This window comes from Hetaerina americana, unplaced genomic scaffold, assembly GCF_022747635.1.
Source record: "Hetaerina americana unplaced genomic scaffold, ioHetAmer1.1.p SCAF_6, whole genome shotgun sequence".
Classification (NCBI taxonomy): domain Eukaryota; kingdom Metazoa; phylum Arthropoda; class Insecta; order Odonata; family Calopterygidae; genus Hetaerina; species Hetaerina americana.
In genome coordinates, this window is record NW_027287205.1 from 60,414,003 (window position 1) to 60,438,172 (window position 24,170).

The following is a 24,170-nucleotide window of genomic DNA, read 5'->3' on the forward strand; positions in this document are numbered from 1 at the left end:
CGGGCCCTCTGGGTGGGAAGCCAGTACGATAGCCACCACACCATCTCGATCCCCGGGCACACAGCTGTATGTATCTGCTTATACTAATATACTACTGTGCAGGCAATCATATCACTTTTACCTAGACACAAGTTTTTAGCAGTAAAAATTAAAAACAATAAGTATCATAAAAGTTAGATGTTTCTATAAACCAATGCATTTTCACGAGTAAATATAGTGAAAGAATACCAAAATGTATTGTGTAGTCTTATAGGTACCAAATTTCAAAATGAATCTAACCTCTGCTACCAATCAATATTCAAAACAAGAGCTTAAAACAAAGGATCAGCCAAATCAACAACAGGTGCCACCAATAAAACCACAATTATTTAAAAAAATATGCTTTTAAAACATTCTTATATTATTAAGGAGATAAAGATGAAAATCTTACATGGGCACTAACATTTTAGAAAAAAATTTAAAATGCCCACCTAAAAATCTGAATTGGTCATTTGACTACGATTGGGTCCCTATCAATCCCTAAGATGGCTTCAATTTCATGTTAAATATCTGTGGAATCATTAAAACCTGATATTTCAAATCTAAATTTTTAACAGAGATATGTGTTACTCACTGGAAACAACAAAGGATGGTATTCTGGTATATTTAACATAAAATATTATATCACATAAAAACTAAAGTTATGTATTGCATGAAGGAACCTATTTTTATAAGGCAAATTACTTTAATCACTGATTGCATGATAATTTGATACATCATTTGCAACAAATCAACAGTCAAAAAAACAATAACAATTTTATCTAACTTTTGAAGAATAAACCTTTTCCAACACATTCCTATTTGAGCACTTCGAAGAATTAAGTTAGAATTTCAGAACTTCAGTTAGTTCCCATATCTTTATAAGAATAACTTAAAAATTAAATAATTGTATGAAATAATGTATTAGATTAATGGTCGCATGAGTGTAATGAAACTTATGCTTAAAATAGTGTACATTTAATAAGGCAACTGTATACATTTTCATAATTCTGGATCATATTTATAGGTGAAAATATATTTACAGACAACTTAGACAAATATCCAATCAAAAAAATTATGAACCATGCAAAATGATAATATCCAATGATGAAAGAAGTCAACAAGTTCAGTTAAGGTCAGTTAATCAGCTGTTATTATCTATAATCCAATTTAAAAAAAATATACTTTCATAGAAATACACATTGACCTTAGCTCAAGACAGTTATAGGCTTCAATACAGTATATCTTGGATATCAGAAGACATCAATGCATATTTTGAATCAACACCTGAATAGCCATGGTATACCAAGGATGGATTAGTTTAAGAACAGTCACCTAGGTCTTTCTTCAATGCACAGTTCAAAGAAACAACCGAATTTACAATTCTTCATCATTACCTTCATTAAGTTGTAAATTACAAAAAAGTGCTACATTAAAATTGAAAGGAATCCAGGTCACAAGGTATGTTAATTCATATTTTTTTCAGTCAGTAATAATGGAATACTTAGCAAGGAGAATGAATTTCAGCCATTGTAATATTGCTACTGCTAAGAGTTTAATACAGTGCGCTTCAAAAATACTTTAGCAGGTAGGTTTTAAACCAAGTATGGTAAACTAATGGCCTGACTTGAGAAAATTATTGATATTACTAGAGTTTAAATATCTTGACATGCAGGAAACATACACTTTAATTTCAATAAACCAATTTGCTTCACATTTTGAATACATTTTAGGAAGCATGAGACAGACATTTCTTTGGTTTTGATATTGTGCCAAGAAGACAATCAAATTTAGGAGAAACTAAGGTTGGCTTTAAAAAATAAGATTTTAACTTTGCAAATTAATGGAAAGACTTTCTAAAGAATTAAAAGGTAATGGGACAATTCACTATTCCAGAATGTTGCCCCCATAAAGTTAAGCATATGCAAAATAATGAGAATTACCCATAGAGAGCAAAAGGGGAAAATTAATACATGACATACAGAAATTTAAAAAAGTACGTTTGTGCTCATAAATCTATTTCAATGTACATAAGCAGTATATAATTAAAAAAAAACCCTGAATGAAATTGAATATGCACATCATTAAGAGCAAGGCATTGAAGTCTAACTGAATAAACGAGAAAATAACTTGTGAGTTGCCATAGGTATACTATTTTTTTAGTAAGTTCTTGATTTTGCTGAGGTGTTTTCATGATCTAAAATACTGTAATGGAAGCAAAAGTTGAGAAAACTAATTCAAAATATTTATTGATAGTTCTATATAAATCAGCAGAGAAAATATTAATTTCAAGGGGCTTCCTTGAAAAACAGGAAAATCACATAAATAAAGCAAACTCAACAAAATTAAGTATCCATTTTTGCATCATCATATGCAAACTTGCAAGCTCTTACTAAAAACCACAAATTACTTTTAACATATCACAACAGACAATCATACTTTAATATCATCCCACTCTACTAACTACTACGGAAAGTTTTATTAGTATGCAGTTGCTATTATTCAGTCCTTCCTTGTACACAGGCTTGGTGAACTTGCAACCTCCATATGGTTAAAGTCATTAATAAGAATGCCATGTCTACAGAGTTACTTTGTATACGTAGAAGATAATGCTCTTCAAAAAGCTGAGCTAACAATTTTTATTAGAATAATGTTTAGAAGAAGATTCTTTGCAGAAGAAAAAACAAATTCATATGAAAATATTATGATGTATGTATTATGATACTAAGAGGACTTCGAAATAGATAATGATAATTTGATAACACATTCAAATAAAATGTGGCATAATTCAAACAACTGACACAAATTTTCTTTGATATATACCTACGTAAATTGATTGCTCATTGACTGATATGAAGCAATTTACCTGAGGTATGATAACACCTTTACAGCCAACCATTGATGCATTTTACATTAAAGTGGAAGGATTACGATAATCAACACCTTTGAAGCAAATTTTAAGCATAATCTAAAAATCTAGCTTTACAGAGAAACCTTACACTGATTTGATACTTGGACGAAGTAATTCCTACTTCAAATAGTTTTGACCAAGATTATCTCAATGATCTTACTTATTAGTATGTATAATCAAAGAATTGTGACTTTCAAATTTTGGAATCTTCCTTAACATGTTATAATGTTCACACTTAGGCTTCTGAATCAATAAGATGGATACTTACAACTAATTCTTAATTATAAGAGCCACTTATGAAAGTAAAATGACTCTTCAAACTTTACTCCCACAAATTTAGCAATTTAAGGTCTTAAGATGGGAAATTTAACTATCATTTACATAGACAACCTTTCACCAAAGATGTCTTTCTTCCACATTTTCACAAATGGGGGAGTGTACACCAACTAAATTGTAATCAAGTCTTATCCTTTTCCTGATAAACAAACTCAGTTTTCTGACATTCAAATGGTCAGTGATGGCAAAGAGACAAGTTTATGAACTATAATCCTCAAGTGAAAGCATGAAAATGTTTAGAGGACTAGGTGAACAGACTCATGCACACTTAAGAATGCATGTTAAATAGAAGTATGCATGTGGAATCATACCCTTATTAAGCTCCTTTCATTATTCCAGCTATAGTATTAATACACTTTTGGCTTGATGTTAAGAAAAGGTCCAAGTTTTATGCTATCAATGCAATTAAACATGGAATGCCAAAAGATATGAGAGGAGACTGGAGAGGTATGAATGAGGAAGGAGCTTCTACATTTATCAGTAACGACTGGACGTCTGTGCTCGGACGGAAGCTGCTGCTGCATTTACTGCAGCACCTTGGACATGCTCATTTCTCAAGAATTCGGTCGTAAACTCTTGCTGTGCTTTCGCAAAACTTGCTCCAGTACTACGATATATGCGGTGGATCTGAAAGATGTACAACAATCGAGTGAATATCACTTCCTTAGAGAGAAAAAAATACCCCACATTAATTGCAATGGTCCCTAAAGCCACAGTTGGGAGAGGTGAATTGAGAAGAGGAACTTAAATGAATGTGATATCACTGCAAGTCTTAAAAGATGCCCACAGAACTAGGCAACCCGCACATCTGTTTGACTAACATAGTCTGACTAACCACTTTTATCAAGACATCCAGATGAGTCAATAGTAGTAAAAAATTAAATAATGTGAGCAATTTTCCAATGAAAATTTTTAGCCATGCTAGGGGCTCTCATTTTAATTGTACACCCTAACTGGAGGCAAGATGGCATTTAAAATCAAATCTGAACTGGCCAGAGACTGGCAGGAAAATGTCAGCGAAGAAGGGACATCAGCGGGAAAGGGGGAGATTAAGTTTTTAAGGAGGCATAATCTTAATTCACACTATAAAGACAATGTAAGAAAGGTAGTTATACCATTTCCAAGGCACAGGGAAAAATTTGTAGCAGAACATGCTCTCAATCTACAGTTCCATTTACCTTTATTTTGCAAGGAAACATTAAACAGCAGTGTCTTTGAGGTTCTTCCCTCCTGACAACCTCCTCTCTCCCCATTTTATGATATCTCTCCTTACCCAAACTCATCCTGACTGCCTCTGGTCAGGTGAGGTTCATTGCAAAATGTTTCTGGATAAGTTTCCAATTAAAATGAAAGTTGCTAGCATGGCTCAAACATTAGAATATTCTCTCCCTTTTTTATTTAATGGCAGGATCGTATATCACTGTTGATTATAACTCAATGATTAGAGAAATGAATTAATTTGAGAGGGAGGATAACTTAGGTGTGAGTTAATGATAATGGTACATATGGGAAAGAAACTAATGAAAATTCACCATGAAAACACTGGATTCCCCAAAGAACTGAATATTTTTTGAGAGAATGAAACATTATGAATTTTGTCCATAAAAATGATCATTATGCATAAAACCAAATTTACCTTGGAAAGCAAAAAGAGATCCATCATTGCAGCTGAACCAAAACCAATGCTGATTATTAGAATCAAGATGCCAACCACGATACCACTAGGTGTTGAATCAAAACATTTTATGGCCACCAATAAACCACTGAAATAAAAACAAAAATCATTAATTAATACAATAGCAAACTTAACACTGTAAAAATTTCATACGCCACTAACACATGAATAACATACCAATTTCCTGATCCCAAGATTCCAATACTTTGGATAGTGCTGGCCATAAATTGAAAGAAGAATACAAAGAAGAACACCATGAAGTTGAAGGAGCTGTCACTTCTGCAAAGTGAAACAAAATATCAAAAAATTATGCCCTCAAATTTTTAGGGGCCAAAGAATTCAAGAAAGTGAAACGTAATATTGACTTTGCCATTTAATTGAACATGACTCTGTTTTACACAAGATTATGAATAATACCCGAGATTGAAAAAAATCACCTGAATATAAAAATAAGTAATTAAATACATGAGACATGACAGGATATCACTGGTAATATTACACATATTGAATTGAATCTACATTAAATGCCATAACTTTTATGATATTTTAAATTTACAAGTAAAATCACATTCTGTACAAGCTGCTGGACTTACTCCCTTCTCTGCAATGAGTTTCAAAAAATTATTAGGAAACTTCAATTGAATTGATATTGTATTTCTTCGAAGTATCATACCAGCCTTAAAATCTAAATATTTTTGTTTGGAAGTACTCACTGGGTCACACAATATTTATAAAATAGCATGGATCAGACTGCTAGAGTGGCTAATGGCTCTTCAGCTATGGTTAAACTGCTAATAACAGTTAAAGATGAATTTCATGTATTCCCATTATCTGGTAGCAAAATAGCATTACACTGACTCTTTTCTTTATCTTTGTCCTGATTAATTTCAAAATGCTAAAATTATGTGCATTAATATTTAATACAGCTATTGCGTTTTAACAAATACAATATAGCCTATTTTATTAAGAATATATTTCAACTCGTGTGGTTCATGAGAAAAATAATTCTCTCAACAACATTGCATTGTACTGTGCATATGTAAAGATAACCCCACAGTTATTACTCAAAATATCAGCTGGTCTAAGCATATACTAAGGCAGACAAAACCTCAGTTGACATGGAAATCCTATGGAGAGGGACAGGTTTCTGAAAAATGAACTAATTCAATATAAAAGCTCCTCTTTGATTAACATGGAGATGAACAAACAGAGCATAACCTCCACAATTTCTTGAAACATGAATATTTAAAAAATTTTTGAATATGCTCTTGGGCATATTCCATTTGCACACAGATGAATGTGCTTGGGTTAGGGAAAATTTTGAATTAATTTATATTGCTTATCTTAACCATACGATTTCTTCAGCTTCTCATTACTCAAGTCAGTTAATGACCAACTAGCATGGGTTTTCAGTGCATAATGTTCTAATAGAATGATTGACAGTTAATGATTCACCTATAGATCCAATATGCGATCCTCTATGGAGGAATCTAAAGAATTGCAAAAGGACTAGATAAAATACTGCAAATATCACTAAAGGGAAAATTTCTAGACTCAGTAAAAATGAGATTGTTTTCTGAAGACTTGAAATTATTATTGGTCATCTCCTGGTAAAGGTATGTTTTGAATGGACATAGGCTACAAAACGGTACGAAGATAATTTCCTTGCCTTTCCAGCAGTACACAACCTGACACCCAACACTATAAATATGTAAGCCTCCTCTTCAATTCAGCATAATTCTTTCCTCCCTTCATTCCATCCAAAATGCTTACCCTATTCCTTCCCCTTTCTCACTTGCCTAATGTTTTCCCCTCTATCACAGTTTTCAACATTCCATTGCCAATCAAAATGCTCTTCATCTATTTTTCCTGTCTCCTTATGATTTCTCTCATCAATTCCTGCCCGAAGAACTGAGTAAAACCGCAGGAATTTGAAATTCTTACCACTTTATACGACATGTAGAGGTCCAGAATAAAGCAGCAGGAATTTAAAATTCCCACCGCTTTATACCACATTGGTGCCCAAATAAGTATGAATTGAACAGACATAACATAAAATTCCAAGATACTGCGGGAGATATCGCAACAGTAAAATAGTAAAGTAAGTTAAGTTCAGAGTTTAAGAGGACACCTCGATAGCTTCTGGCTAATGCACCCGACCAGACATCGAGGGATCCGGGATCTAATCCTGGTCAAGGTAAATGATTTTTACACTTTGAAATTGTTACATTGATAACATCAAAATAGTCACAATGCTGAGAACAAGTGCAACGTATAAACAAACAGCGGCTATTGTTGAAAGTGTACACACTGGTTGCTCGGCAACAGAATATATGTGGCTCTCAAATTTTCAGAAATGTTCATAAATTATTCGGTTCAGTACTCGAGTTCGACAGCATATGATGTTGCAAAGTATAATGAGTTGGAAAAGTCGGACAGCCTTTTTGCAACACAAATGAGGAAAAACTCACTCAAATGAGTGATTTGTCATGATGCCCGATGTCATCCAATGAACTAAGTAGCTCAATTTTGAAGATCCAGGGAAATCTTTGATTTGAAAAATTTTCTCAGTTTGAGTGAAAAAGACTATACACTGAATCATTGAGGAGGACTTCCGCTACTGGTCTTACTCCATTAAAATAAGACAGATGCTTTCCAAAGCTGCCAGGGCAAGTGGGTCGAATGTTGCTACCTGCTATCATGTTCCTTAAAAAACAATGCTGGTGGATGAATCTGATTTTTTCTAACGAAAATTTTTTTACTGCAGATTCTCAAACCAATTGCAGGAATGACCACTGGCTCGCCCATGACCTTGTTGTTTCCAGAATGAAACTTCTGCCAAATGTTTGTGTGCTGAGAGCTGGGTCTAATGAGGGTTATGTCATGCCACCGCATTTCTTTAACAATGGGGAGAATATCAACAAAGAAGTTTATTTATGTGTTCTAAAAAAATGTAGTGAAGCTGCGGATGGAAACTGTGTCATCTGGAAGGCTGTACGTTGCCCAGCAGAACAGTGTACCAGCCCATACAAATCATTTGGTGCAAAATTGGTTGTCAGACAACATCGACATAATTTGATCCAAAGAATTCTGGCCTCACAACAGCCCAGATTGAAATCTGTTGGACTACTATGAGTGGAGCATGGTTGAAAGGGACACCAATGCCCAGACAGCCTAACATTGTGTTATTGAGAGCCATTATTCAAACGACATTCTCCAATATGGACCGTGGCACGTTAAAATGGGCCTGCAAAAGTTCCAGACAGAATGGTGACCATTATTCAAGTAAGTGGGGGATACATTAAATAAATTTGTTTTTATGAACATACAAACAATTTAGGGCAACACATTTGTAAACATTTTCATTTTTGTAATGAAAAATGTTTGGAAAAATTGTTTAATTTCGGATTGTTACACTGCACCCTGCATAAAACACAAAAAATTATTATTCAGATGGATACAAGGGTGAAAAGTATTACCTGAAGGCTTTGTAGGCTGGTCTGTACCAACAAACAAATGAGAAAGGTGTGAAGAGGATCAGGTATAATATTGACACCCCAAATGTTGAAAAATCAGATAATTTGAGGAGAAGTGCAAGTCCACCAATCACATTTAACACCAAAACAGCAGAATGATCTGTAATGGACAATCGTTAATTTTAATTCAAAATTTTTACAAACTACCTTTATGAAACATATTAATAAATATGCCTGTGCAGCAGACAAAATATGACCATAAATAAGGCAATGGATTATAATTTACCATATTATGTACCATAAAAAGTAGGCATGCCTCAGAAAAGTACAGAATGTGACAAAATGATACGTCTTTCGTGAAATATAGCTTAATTCTCAGCAAAATTAAACAAATTATTATCTCGCCATCAAGAAATTCTCTTAGTTTTCTGAGATAACTTTTTCAGCTTCCCAGGGATTTTTTTGATCAAATGCCTGCCTCACCATACTCAGGTCCCTAAACATGAATAGCAATTGCTTGAGGTAAAGGAAGTATCATTATAGTCTCATTAAAAATGTATTCCCATGCACAAAGAACAGCAAACTTGAAGTGCAAGAATGTCACAAGGACATCATTTCCAGACAACTATAAGAACTGGTAACTAAGCGAAAAATTTTCCATACATAACAAAACTAACTATTTTATGGGTATCACAAGTGAACATGCAATAACACTGTTGGTGAATAATAGATATTGTTCACTTGAATGGAAAAGAACTTCCACAATAAGGCTGTGCACTCCCTATTTGCAGGAGAAATTTTCCCACCCTTTCTCTTTCTCCAATGTATCCCTCTTATCAGGATTATCCTCCACTATTACTAGCTCTAGCTAAATACTCTCAATTTCTGCAAACTCAGTTTCACTTGAATGACTGATCGAAGCACTTTTCCACTTGATATATTTTTTTATATTTTACGACTGGGTTTCGATGTATTACATCATCATCACCTGATGATGATGTAATACATCACCTGATGATGTGATTAAATACATCGAAATCCAGTCGTAAAATAAAATAAAAATTTTATCAAGTGGAAAAGTGCTTCGATCAGTCATCCATTATGTTCAACTTCCACCACATAACGCCTGAAGCTACTCAATCAGTTTCAATTATTTGACTATTGCATTTATTTTGGACATAGTGCTTTTGCATTTCATTCAATTTGAATTTTGAATTTTTTATATCTTGGACACACATTGGTTTTGATAAATATCATTTGAAAAGAGAATATTATAAAATGGGAACATTGTATGCTATTACACATAATAATTTGCTTTGAAAATGACAAACATTATGCGATTGTGGTCCCAAGGGAACGGTTAAAAGCAAATCACAAAAACCATCATTATCTGATGATACTTACACAACCACAAATAGTATAACATTCTAACAACTTTCTGGAACTCCAAAGGAATGTCTACGTTGATATCCTGATAAAAACAGGGTTGAAAGCAGCATTTTTCTGGTAAAGGTGGCCAATTATTTCTTCTGGCTGTAAATAAAATAATTGAATCAATATCAATTGAACTCTAATCTGAGCAATTTTATGAAAGACTACAACCAATGGCACTCAAAACCTAGCTAGGAACCTCTAATAAATGATAACCACTGTTCCATAGTTGAATAACCATTTCTGTGGAAACTGAAAATCCCAATTTTCTGTGGTCTAATATCTGAGTTTTTAATTGTTCTTCTAGCTCAGTTCATTTCGCAATACCAAGTCACAGGTTATGCTTACTACAAATAACTGTCAGTGGTTCCTCTTCCTGTATTTTCCAAGTATCATCATCTTCTCAGTCAGTGAAAATCCAAAATTCCTTTCTGCTGCAGTTTCTGTGTTCTATGGCTTAATCACACATAGCAAAGTGCAACATCATGGCAGAATCTTATTTTACCCATGCTCAGCCATGGAATCTGAACATAACATTAACTTTTATGATCTATAAAAGAATGTTTCAATTAAAAATGCATTCCAATATTTGAAAATGAAGTAATACCCTGCAGTTCCTATGCTTTCCTTCATGCCTGAATGCGATGATTGCAATTATCCATGATTGTGCACGTGGAATAGGCTCATAGCCGTTCAGGCTACTTTCTCACCCCGCCCCCAAATTTAAACAATTAAATCGACTATAAGAGTCAAACATAGCCGATAGTGCTTTCTAAAACTCATAAAGTAACAAAGAATGTGGATTTACTGCCAGTGTACACTCCATGGGAACTTAGCTTAAAGTTTGGAATTACACCACTCACATCCCAATGGAATACATGATTTCATCAGATTTTGCCTTATTGAATAACAGATACCATAAATTTAGACATCTGATTTAGTTTAATTTGAAAGCTCCCTCTTTCAGAATGAAATAAAATACAAAGCACAAGTAAAAAAAACTACATCATGCAACTTATCATTTCTACAAACACAAAAAATAATATGGAAAGATGTGTTTGACACCACTCTTCCACAAAAAAATGCATTAGATACTTAACAATGTATATTAATATAAACCATAAGTTTTTGACAAAGTTTAACTCATAATTTTGATTACTGGTACAGAAGACGTACCCCATATTTTGAGGGGATAGAAGTGCTTTTTACATGCCAGCAAATACGGCACATCATAAAGTTAATATAATACATTAACAACACATCGCAAAAAGAGATTCCATTGCACTACGTTACAATGCATGCCAATTTTTTAAGCCTTTCAACACAACTCATTAATTTTTCCTCTTTTTATGGTGCAGTGGTCTGTTACCTGTTATTTTCAAACTACACTTTTCAGACAGGTGGAAACCATGTTATGCACAGACTGCAAAAAATTCTATCTAATAAGTTATGGTAATGAAATTGCTACTGAAGTACTGGACTATACATACCATTATAAGGAGAATTTTTTAATTCTTCTTCTCGCCTTCTAATTTCTTCTGCTTTTCTATCTAATTCCTCCTGGCGCCGCTGCAAGTCAAGATTAGTAAACTGTTAGTTATGAACAGGCAGCATTTTAATAAAAACTTAAAGAAAGCATGACAGATGGTAAAAATTTGCAGAACAAATTCTAAGTTAATATCATGATGGGGCCATGGGATAAACAAGGGTCATTCTACCTCAGATAGTTTCCCTTGTCAAATACTCCTTGTAACCAAATTCTCAAATACTTGAGCAACAAAAGTATGCAATAGGGATTTTTAGAATTTTTTTTAGCATCAAAATTTCATGTTATTAAATAATGAAGAATTAACAAACAGTGAATTCAAAATATCTTTAATAAATTCGTCTTTAAGTACAGAGAAATTGTGAAACCTTAAATACACAGAGTGCAAAAAATATTTAAATTGCTTGCTAATTTCACATTGAATGTTACAATCATTTCATGGATTTTAGCATTTAATTGCATTGAAGATGATGACTAATAATTTCAATTTTTAAGCTGAACTGAACCATTACATGCCACCCATCAAATATACATAAATATAAAGAGATAGTCAACAACATATTTCTCAAGTCTACAAGTCATCAATTTGGTTCATTTCAAAGTCATCAATCTATGATGCCAAATTTTCATGCCACATGATATAACACAAATATAAAGTGATTTTCATCAAATAACATACATAGTATACTTATCAATGAAAGTTAATAACTTTTTATCATTAAATGAACTAACAACATAAAATACAATGTTCATAAAATAATATGCAATATGGATACATACCTTGATTTCCTTTATCAGTAACATGAAAAAGAAGAAAAAGGGCATTTGAGAATACAAATTTCAAAATACAATAAAATACTAAAAATGTATTTATTAAATACAGCAGATCCCTCATGAAATTTAATGGATTGAGTAATTTTGCCTGGTAAACCAACAGATTTCCGCATTTGAAGTTCCCCTCTGAAGAAAATGTATTTGTATTAGGATTATTATTAGCAGTACTAGTAGTATACATTCTTAGGGTAGTTATTTGAATTGATTCATGCTGAATATGCCTCCATTTATTTCCAGACATTACCTTACAGGACACCACCTGATATCCCACTTGAAATTGAATTGTTCTTCAATTCCAAATATATTCTACCTCCCTTCAATCTGTCCAAAATGCCTATCCTTTTCCTACCCCGAACTCCCTTGCATAAAATCCTCCCCTCTGTCACAATCTTTACCATTTAATAACTAATCAAAATGTTCTGTGCCCATCTTTCTTACTTTATTTGTATTTCTTCAAACAACCCTCACCCTTCCCCCCACAACACCAAGTACTTCGTTTTCCTTTCTGTAAATTTTACCTGAACTAGAATAAATACAGTAAACTATCGATTATGTGTGGGTGGATATCTGTACCATTCTCTATTCCCAGCAACTCAAAATTTCAAAAAAATTACAATCATACGGATAATTAAATGGTTCAAAACTTTGATATACTTTTAAAAAAATACAAATTTGAAATGCCTGGGTTCTCTTAAAAGTTCTTAACTCAAAAGCCATCAATATTATTTTATGCTTAAATTTAAACATTTTCCAGTATCTCTACTTTCCCATCATTGTTTCTCCTCACATTCATTATCCCTGGGGATTCCGCATTCTCCTTTAAGGCAAGCAAATACATAGATTTACCATACAGCAAATAAGTCATTCACTATTAACAATGCATTATTTAAATTAGTATCATATGATGTATATAAATCTGCATTTGCTATCTTTTTTTTACTTAGTCCTAAGCCGGTCATATGTTTTTTTCCTGCCTATGTGATTGGTTAAGCTTTCTGAAAAAAATATGTTCTGAAAATCTCTTTGAGATAATTCTATGTCCTTGAATGATGATATGTATGAAAAAAAATGTACTTTCCATTGCTAAAAAAAACTTGAATTAAACACATGGAATGAAGAGTTTCCATGTATATATCTGTTTATATCATATCAGTTTAACCATTCTACTCATGTTATTCAGTGATCAGGATAGTAAACATTACAGCCACTCAGACTGCCTAGAGAATTAATAGAAGGATTGCTTCTCTATTTACTCATAGAGGGTGTGCTAGAGTAAGTCTTATTCAAAGCATAAAGGAAAAATAGACACATTGGTATAATTCACTTATATTTCATTGCTGTTAGGTGATGTTCATGCTCAATATCCATAAGCAGATTCTATATATAGTCCCAGCTAGTAAAGCTAATATTATACCAAAAATATGGTTAAAATACTAGATGTCTACTATGTTGCAAAATAGTTTAAAACAAGTAGTTAAAGATTTTAAATACATTAATTCCTCAACCCATTCCAAGATGAATTGAAAAACCTCTATTCAATGATATTTCATGCCTTAGGTATCAAACCAGTGAAATCACTGAGACTGATTGCTAAAAATGAATGTTATCTTTACAATATGAGTGTATGCTATAAAAATGTGTAGCGTCATAAAAATGTATGATAATTCATTATTAAAAGTTTACCTGTTGTTTTTCTCACATAAAATACCTACATAAATAGCAATACTATTCTGAAAGTTATAAAAATTAGCTAATTAAGGATCAATATATTACCATTGGTAATTATGAGAATTCAACATAGTAGAATTAGGAGTTGTAAGCACTCATTGTATAGGGACTCTACTGAGTATATCAAATGAAATTTAAAATAATAGCCTGGACCCTTAATCTGCAGACATCAATAATTTACCTAAAAATATTTCAAATTGAAATCTCCAGTCCCTTCCTCACTTAATTGAAGTTTTTTATCACTTGATTATTTTAGACTCAGCCACTTTGGTGGGGATCTGATCATTATCATAATAGGTAATCTACCGTTCAAGGTACGTTTTGGATGGGGACAAGCTACAAAACAGTAGAGTGACAATTCTACTGTTCCTCCGAATAAAATACAACCTAACATCCTATTCTACAACAAAACCCTCTTCAACTCCATTTACTTCCTTCCTCCCTTCATTCCTTCCAACATCCTTATCCTATTTCTAGCCTTTCCTAACATTCTACCTTCTATAAGTCTTCAACATCCCACTGCAAATTAATATGCTTTTCATTCATTTTTTCTATCTACTTGTGATTTCTCCCAACAATCCCATTTTCTACCCCACCCTACCTAGCACTTCATTCGTTTTCCTTTCTGTCCACTTAACCTTCTCCACACCCATATTTCAAAAGTCGCTAATCTATGCCTATCATCCTGCTACAATGACCATTTCTTTGCCATACATTATTACGCTCCACATCAATGTTTTAAAGAGCCTTTTCTTAACACCTTTCTCCATCATCTTAACAAGTCCCCACCATCAATTCTCTCCTCCTTGTGAAAGCTTATTTGCCTAAGACAATTAATTCTCCTTATGTCCCAACTACTTAGACCATTTTGGTCCAAAACATTTCCACGATACATAAACTGTTCCATCTATTCTAGTTTTTGCCCTCCTACTTTAATGTTTAACTTATTTTTACTAAAACACATTTACAATGTTATTTGACCCATTTCAGCAAAAGCAGTGGAAGAGCAAGATTGAAAAGACAGTTTTGTTATAATTGGAAAAAAAAATCAGGTGGGAGGGAGGGGAGAGGCCAATCATGCTGGGAGGTAGAAAACAGGTTTGGTAGTGTACATAGTGATAAGAATATTTTCAAATTTCACCCAAGAAAACAAGGACGCAAAAGGTGCAAACGACAATTAAAATAAGGCACAACATTTTCATGTATTCCATAACTTACATATCCTACTGAAGACCCTGATTTCTGTACAAAAACCAGCTAAATGAAATACACTACAGTAGTTTATTTTACACCCATGGAAAATTTTTTAATTTAAACAATGCTCATAACTGAATGAAAATTAGTCCTTTAGAAATAAATTAATGACAACATTTTTAAACAGTAAGAGGTTTCCCACCCCATTATTTTGATATAATACATATGCAAATGGTAACTTCTGACCTCCAATGCTGCAGGGCTCATCTGCTGCTGACCACTTTTAGCATATGGTGGTGGCTGCTGGGGCATTTCCATTGTAGGCTGCATAATAGCAGGGGAAGTCATCCCAGCCATGCCACCCATCCCAGAGTCATAATGTGGAGGATTAGCTGCCCCACGAACTTGCTGCAAATAAATTAGAAATAAAAGAAATTTTAAAGCACATTGTTTCAAAAGTACTTACAAAATTGCCACACCCAAACATTTACTGGTCCCAGAATTTGGGGATTAAGGATGCACATGCATTTCAGGTCATCAAATCATATGACTGACATGGTAAGGAAATTCTAATTGCAATCATAAAATATACTAAAAACAGGAATTTGTAATATATGTAATGGCATTTTTAATGGTTTTACAGTGGCCTAGGTTGTTTCCTAATGTATACATATGCTACTCAGAGTTGAATCAAATAACTATGACTTTGTCTCTGGTTTAAATCCCAGTCAAGATGAATGATTTCTGCATGGATAAATTTCAGTATATGTACAGTATTTGTTTATAATGTATACATTTATATAATTATTCAGTCTTTCAGCTAGCTACTTGATTTCCTTAATAAGTGTTGGGAGGTTCATGGAAAATTTTCAACGGTTAAGAAAGTCATTCACGTGGGAATTATTACTTACTTCAGTGCCCTTGCTGGTATCTTACTTGTGTGTCCAAATTTCAAGACTATTATAATACCCTAAGATGTTCAGCCTTGTAAAAAGTTGGTTAAGAAAATTCATAATCTCGATTGCCCATTCATAACGAATGGTTGCCCTTACTAGGCAAATAGCATGCAGCCTATTAGTTCGTAACACTTTCTTTTCAAACATCAAATATTTACGGCAATCTTTCACGACTTCCAAAATGCCTTTTCCTCTGTTATGAGGGGCAGTCATATGAAAACTCCACGGATGAACACATTATAGCAGCCTGGCAACCAACAAGGACATAACCCAAAAATTACATGTGCCTGTGAGTTGTCACTATGCAGTTCTAACACAGCAATGGCAGCATCTATATGCAACAACAGTGTTGCCACCTTTTGTTCAGACCGTGAGTTTTGGCGGGTGTTTGGTTTTCATTTGACCACCCCTATTAAATTAAATATGAAGCTCTATCACATTCTTTGAATACCTCTCATTATTTCTGGAATCCACTTTTTCTAACCTATTTGAATTCTATCTACTTCATCTATTCTTACGTCACACATGAAACTTCTTCATTTACTAACTTATTTTCCCCAAAAATAAATCTAAATAGCCTTCCTACACAACACCAATCCTCCTTCAAGTCCACATATGTCAGCCAAAAACCAAGTTTCTACAGGCATGAATTCTCTCTCGATATACTGACCAACCATCTGACCCAACTCAACCTGATATATGGAATTCCCTATTTTCAATTCTTTAACATTAATCATGTTTTATTCAAGCAGTAGGTACAACACCAATTAAGGGTACTTTAAATAATGCACTTTAGATAAAAGAACATGTAAGATACAAAAACTAACAAGTATCCAGGGCATAAAAGACTTAAACCTGGTCTTATATAACATTCTTGAGTTGAACTTACATGTACCTTCATTCTTAAAGCTGCCTTAATGGAACAAATTCAACCTCTTCATGTAAAGTATTATACAATAGATGGCAGTCCCCAAAAACTGCATATTTCTAATGAAACTTGTTACAAATAACAATAATGATAGTGTAGACATGTGAGTGTAGTTTGAAATGTCCATTCCGAGTCAAGAGAGCAATAGTTCTTATTCAAGTTATTTTGTCATCAACATTTCTAGAAATGTGCACCAAGTTTCAGCCAGATCAGTCTGTTACTCTTGTGTGTAGCATTTGTATGAATTGGAAAAGTTGAATGACTTCCAAAATATGGATGAGCAAGAGTTTTGTGTGTAGATCAAACATTATTTTTTTAAAGGTCAATTTCCTCTGGAGACAATAAAAACTTGATAAACAATTAATAACTTGATGGTAAATCATTGTTATCAATTAGAATTGTTAATAAGTCATTTTAAAATTTTTTGGGGAGTCCATAAAAACACAAGTGATACAAAGTTCTGGACACCTTGTTTGAGATCACTGCTCCAGAATTTACTGATGAATAACAAAACGGTGTAGGTGCAGGATGTAGACTGCTACTTCTGTATGTATTTAGGGTGAATGGATATATAATATTTGGCATCAACATTTGTGCTTGAGAAACAAACCCACAAGATTAGTGCCATGATTGCTCAGTGTAGACCAAAAATGAAACTATAACATATTTCAAGGCCAGTTACCAACTGTTTCAGAGAAATCCACATGACTTGCAAGAGTTGATCTATTACAGAGAACAAAATAAGGACACACCACACCTGAAAACAAGGAGCAATCTACACATAGGGTAGCCAGCTGGAAGTCGACTCCAAAGAAGTAGAATTTGGCAAGTCTTCCTTAATGTCTGTTTGGCATTACACATGCAATAATATTTTTGATTAATTGCAAATGGGGTCAAACTCTTACAGGTGCATACCATGAATCATTAATCATTTGAAAACAGAGCTGTAAGGAAAAAGGCCACACTTGGCTGCAGCCATCAAATCACTCAAGTTAAGATTCCAGCTCATTATCATTCTCCATTAATCTCCAGATCTCGCCCCCTTGGACTACTTACTATGAAAAATTGGTTGGCATAAAGAAAACTTTATTCCAACAAGGTGATTGCAAAAAAATGCCAACATTCAGTGGAGTTAGAAAAATATTTGGAAGGGATAAAGAAACTGAGCAGCACTGGACAAATTTATGAGCCTACAAGGAGTCCATGTTGTACATAAAAATGGTTTGTCTCAAAAAATAAATATCTTCCATTTTTCTCAACTTTTTAAACCACCCTAATAAATAAGCATGAAAGGAGGAGGAATATAATTGTCAACGACCTAGACGCACACTTAATTCTTTTATATTCAAATTCCATACTGTATTTTCTATTCATTAACTGAAAAATTCAGATGAAACATACGGAAGAACAACCCAATCGGAAAGAAAAATATGCTAAACTGTTTCAATTTTGCCATTCCACAACTTTCCAGTGGGTGGATTCGTTAAACTCTGTGAGAAAGGAAGAAAACAACCTTGTCACTGCACTCTAGTTTGCAAAAGAAATTCGCCTGGACTTTAGGTAAAGTTTATCACAGCGGATGCAGCACACTAACAATAAATAAATGCAATTTCAATTAACTATAGGGTTAGTTTCTCACAGGAAGTCACACTGCGGGAGGTTTGGTATATCGGTATGCACAGGGATAATTTTGGGTAGATGATTAGTAGTCTACAGCAATAATTTGACGGATGATAATATTGTCACATAATACATTTACAATATATTTAAACGGATACTCCAAGCACTCGTGATTCTATCCTCACATGCGCTCCATTACTTTAAAAAATCGACCTACATGATGATATTCTCTCAGGCCTAGCGCTTCAACAGCAAACAAAATATTGATGTAAATATGCACGACGTACTTAAGTAAAGCAAGGTTATAAACTGCAAGAAGTCACGAATACACAACCAAGAATATAAATAATAATGATAACTAATCCTGTCCTCACAGTCGTTGGTCGCTGAGATCCTTTGTTATCGAATGGGTTGTAGTCCTCAATATCCCGTTGGACATTATTAGTGCTGGCCGTCACTTGTTGAATTGCTGGATCCTATAATTAATAAGAGATTGATAACCAGAGTGAATTATTGAACATACAAATTGACAGTAATCAATGCATTGCCATTCAGTGAACCATTTCGTCGACAAAATCATGGGTAAAAATGGTATGAGCATATTTCTACGCTGATACAATAATTGGAAGAGGTCACTTCACTTTGTGAAGAAGTAGCTAAAGTGAATATATTATAGTAGCACAACAATATTCCTTAGGGGAAAAAATCATGTAATCAAATTCTTAGATAAACATCTATCGGTAACACAACGTAAGAAGTCTTGTGACTACGTAGCACCGAGTGAATCACTGTCTTACGTTAAAAGGATTGTCCACTGAAGGCTCCGCGAAAGGATTTTCGTCAAATCCCGACATTTTTGATGGGTCCGTATTGAACGCAATTAATTACAGCTTGGAAAACGAGTTAAGTTCGAACAGTACACATTACTCGGTCTTCTTGCCAGAGCAATATGTCATTCCTACTGATTTCTACTCCTAAGCGCAGGCGCCACCCTCAACTAATGACGTTTCATTCAATAGACCAATCCGAAGTCACATTAGTCATATCTGAAATCGAGCGCGATCTTAAAGAGTTTGAAGAAGACATCTTTAAGTTACTTATCCTGTGGAATACTCCTGGGAAATGACTTCATCGCAAACATTAAGTAATTCATTGGTGTAAAAATCAATTAATTTTCATACTGTCATAGCATTTCATTATTTTATTCACTATTAAGGAAAAAGTTGATATATCATTTATTATATAAATGTTGAGTTATCAAGTTTGATTAACAAATAATCTCAACTGCTTTGCCTATATCTTTGCATTTAATTTATGTATGTATCTATATATAATAACTATTACTATGGTTTTACGTAAATTAAATTAATTAAATGCATTCAATTTTGTCTTTACGAGGGAAAATTTTGTTAGTATTTAAAAAATTACCCCTTAATTTCAAAATTTGAATTTGGAAAACTGTTGGAAATCAACGGTTTTTGTATCACCTTCTCTTCTAAAAGTTAACATTGATGGATTAGCTACCGCAGAGTATTATTACTCTAAAGATAAAAATAATAGTTTATCAACTGGAGATGCATGATATCTTGAATTGAGTTAAAAAATGTGTATGTATTTGACGAAGTTACGCGATAAGAGAAATTGGCAATGAAGACTTCAAGTTAATCTATTATTATTATTAATAGCAGGAATAACCTATTTTACAAAGAGAAAGGTAAAACCGTGTATTAATTCAGCAAATTATTAAGACATCATATCAACAATTATAAAGATGAAGGATCCATGTTTCCCGGAGTAACCGACGCGTCACGTAGGTGTGTTGATGGACAACTCAACATTATTGTAATGGTCAAAAGCAAATAAAGGTACTCGTAGTTGAGGATTAATGTAAATTAGAGAATTTAAGAATAATTTGAAATGCTCTAAGGACACATAAACATTGTTACTTAGGGAAATTGTTTGTTATATAGAAATTATGTGCACATATACGTCTAAATAATTATAGAACTATTCCTTCTAGTATATTTCCATTGGTGATTCACCGTAACCAAATTACTTTGATGCCACTTTTACTTTCCACACTACAATCCTAAAGAAATGTATTTTATAGGTATATGAAGTATTCAATAAACAAGTTTTGGTGACTTTTGAAATCAATACGATTTGATACAATGCAGTGAAAACTATATGTTTAGTGATGTAATCTTTCTTTTATCTCGTAAGATACTCATAGAAGTACCTGCCACATTATGAATAATGATCCGGCCTACCAGGCAGTGTTGTACTGTGTTTGGGTGGGTACCTGGTCAACTGACTCCTGAGAATCACAATCATGAAATGGGCTGCTTAGAACATTAATTCATTACTGAACGAATTTTAAGCCTATTTGGTTCAAATCATGACACAATTTGAGTGGGTACAACGGTTTACTCCCAAATCCAAGATGATGCCAATGGAGTGGAAGTACATTAAATCTTCTACATAGACAAGGTCACATGTAGGAGACACAGTGTAGTGGAAAGTTCAAGTGACAGTGATCTGTGTGCCTAAGCTATCCATTTCATGGAGCTCAAGGAGAAAGGGGGAAACAATTAATGGCAAATACTATGTGGAGGCCATAGTTCAACTGGAACTTGCAATTCATCAAAAACACCCATGAATCCTTAGCAAAGGTGCCATTCTCTAAGATAACAATATTTAAACACACCACCCAATTAAAACAGGCCTGAATTGAAGAGCTGGGTTGGGAAGCTATCTTCCCCCTTATGATTCTGATCTGCTCCCAGGTGACTTTAGTTTGTATCAAGGGTTGATTTAGGAACTAGATATCTCCGGTGAGGAAGTTTATGTTGTTGTACAAAATTTCCTCCTCAAACAGACCATATGCTTCCTCCTAGAAACATATTAGAAATTGGCATGCAAGTGGAGCAAATGCTTGAATCTGGTAGATGAATATGCCTAGAAGTAGATGAATATAATTTTTAATATTCCCTTTTTTATTTATCATTTGTTTTTTATTTGAAAGCCAGTGAAACTTACTTATTGAACACCCCTTAAAGGTACCAACTTTTTGAATTACTTTTTGTTGTTGGATTGGGGTACATTCAGATTTAGGTGCATGGCATGCAGGTGGGTTTAGTTTTGTGATGTCAGGAGTTCTGAACTGGAGGAGGGAACTAAGGAGGAGCAAAGATAAAATAGTATAGTAAATCATTACAGACTTAATTCATATAATATGCCTAAAAAAACACCACATTATTCTTCTTAGGATATGCTGCAGCCTTGCATTCAAACATGGTAGAATGGAGGGCTGCAGTAAACCAATCCTAAGATTGAAATACTAATGGTGGTGATGATGCCTAATAAGTAGTTAACTAAAAACTTAGGTTAATACTAGTACTGAAATTTTGAAATAACAGGGAATGCAATATTACTTACAATGGAATGTTAGGAGACTTGATAAAATGCTCATAAGTACTTCAGGTGTCTTGCACTGAGAAATATTAATTAAAAAAATGGCTTCAATAATATATTGCTGAAATAATAGCAATTTCCAAAGGCAATTGACTACAAAAATCTGTATTAATACTGACTGGCCATGCCTGTGATGGAAGAGCAGGGCACACTATTGGTTGATGGTCTTGTAGAAATGAAATAATCTGTTTCTGTTGGACAGCTCCAGCAAAATTTTAAAACATCAAAAACTTAGCAACTTTCCACTGGCACACATCCTACAAAAGCCTAATTCTAATTTGTGCCTTCAAGAGCTGATTTTGTTGCTTACATCACATCAGAGAGAATGTTATGTATTTCACTAAATACTTCCTGTTCCTTGTGGTAAAGAATCAATTAATTCATTCAAACAAACTCTTTTTACCTTAACCTAATAATTTATTTTCAAACTATCAATGAACAAAGCTGACATTTTCCTAGCATATTAGCTAACTGAATTCCGCTTTGGTTTTTCAGGATGGAAACCAGGGTGTGGTGGGAACCCAAAGGAAAGCAATTGACATGTGTAATTCAGGTTCCATGGGTATGAAGACTTAGGAAGGCCTGGTGGAAGGTAATTTCATGAATTTGTTGATGAATATACAATTCACATTCATTGTTTTAGTCTTCTGAATTTGCTTTAAGTCTCCATTGGTGGTGGCAAAGAGGAACAAATATTTTGCATTATTTCTTTTATTGAATTAATTTTATTGTAGGTGGCAGTGTTAGTTCATTACTGCCATTCCTTACACACTAATATAGTTATCCTAAAAATTGTCATTCTCTGATAGTGGCATCAAAATCTTCATTTAATCTGTAATACAAACTCATATTTACTTCCTCAGTTTTGTATACAATGAGAAAAAAGTCCTGAAATCTGAAAATTAAACACTGAATATGCTGCTCATTCAGGCTCCAGTCAAGGGAAAAATATATGAATACTATTTTAAGTGAAATATAGTTTCAACTTGCATTAGTTGTATTAATTTTGTTCTTTGATTTTATTTGAAGCAGTATTTGTTGTCAATGAGTGATGTGCACCCTCAGTGACATAGTAGTTTGTCAAGAAAGTCAAAATGTTAGTTTGTTTCAAGTAAACTCATATTTTAGCACAAATGTTACCGAGCTGTGGGATGCTTATTTAGGGGGGTAATATTAAATGGCATTTAAGGTGGGAACTAGCTGTAAAGGAGGAAAGGATCTGATGGTAAGAGAGGGTGGGAAGGATTTATGGCAAGGATTGATAGTTGTAGGGAGGGATATGAGCGAAATGGGTGAAATGTAGAACTGGAAATGATAACGCTAAAACTTCTAGACTGGGAAGAATATTTCATTTTAACATGCTCTGGTTCCTAAAATGTCTCACCTTAAGTTATCACAATTTCCACAAAACATTAAGGTTCAAGACATTGTAGTCATCCTTGACTCTCTGATTGGAACAAGGCATATACGACCACCCTGTAATGAGATGTGTCATTAGAAGTAGCATTTATACTCAGTTTGTGTGGTGCACTCCATTGCCTTAGAAAAGGCCTTATTTCAGCTCAAAAAATGTTGGAAGTCAGCCATGTTTGGCCTTAGTCATCAGTTCACCCACATGATGCAAGATCAAAACACAATATTAATATGCTGTTTTATCATTGACTGTGAGGGTAGACAACATTTCCACAGAACAATCAGTGTTAGAATTAACTAGTAATAGCATATAGAAACCTATAGAAAGAGGAAGACTATGTTAAATATTAAAAAAGGAGTTCATAAACTAGAGTAGGTGGAACTTAGCGTCCTCCTTTCTTGAAAACTACATAATCTTTATTATTGCACCACACCATGCACACATTACACCAGGAATTACATTACACCGCCTACCACAAGATAGTTATTATTTGATTTGTTTTACTGTGTACTTAAATGAAGTCATCGTTTCCAAAGCCACCAATACCTGTATCTTCAATGACAGTGATATTAAAAACATTAGAAAGCAACAAACTCAATCATCGTAAGATATGTTTTTGTCAGTCCTGT

At 33.7% G+C, this 24,170-nt stretch overlaps 1 protein-coding gene across 1 annotated transcript; it reads right to left on the minus strand.

Moving 5' to 3' along the window:
* Positions 1-1,015: 1,015 nt before the first annotated feature.
* On the minus strand, positions 1,016-19,631 carry Scamp (secretory carrier membrane protein). Its single transcript, XM_071593429.1, has 9 exons — positions 19,451-19,631; positions 19,028-19,129; positions 15,408-15,557; positions 11,338-11,437; positions 9,821-9,949; positions 8,420-8,576; positions 5,118-5,219; positions 4,902-5,028; positions 1,016-3,892 (listed from the first exon to the last, which is right to left on the minus strand). The coding sequence occupies exons 1-9, from the start codon at positions 19,505-19,507 to the stop codon at positions 3,743-3,745; spliced, it is 1,074 nt and encodes a 357-aa protein (XP_071449530.1). The 5' UTR covers positions 19,508-19,631; the 3' UTR covers positions 1,016-3,742.
* Positions 19,632-24,170: the final 4,539 nt, after the last annotated feature.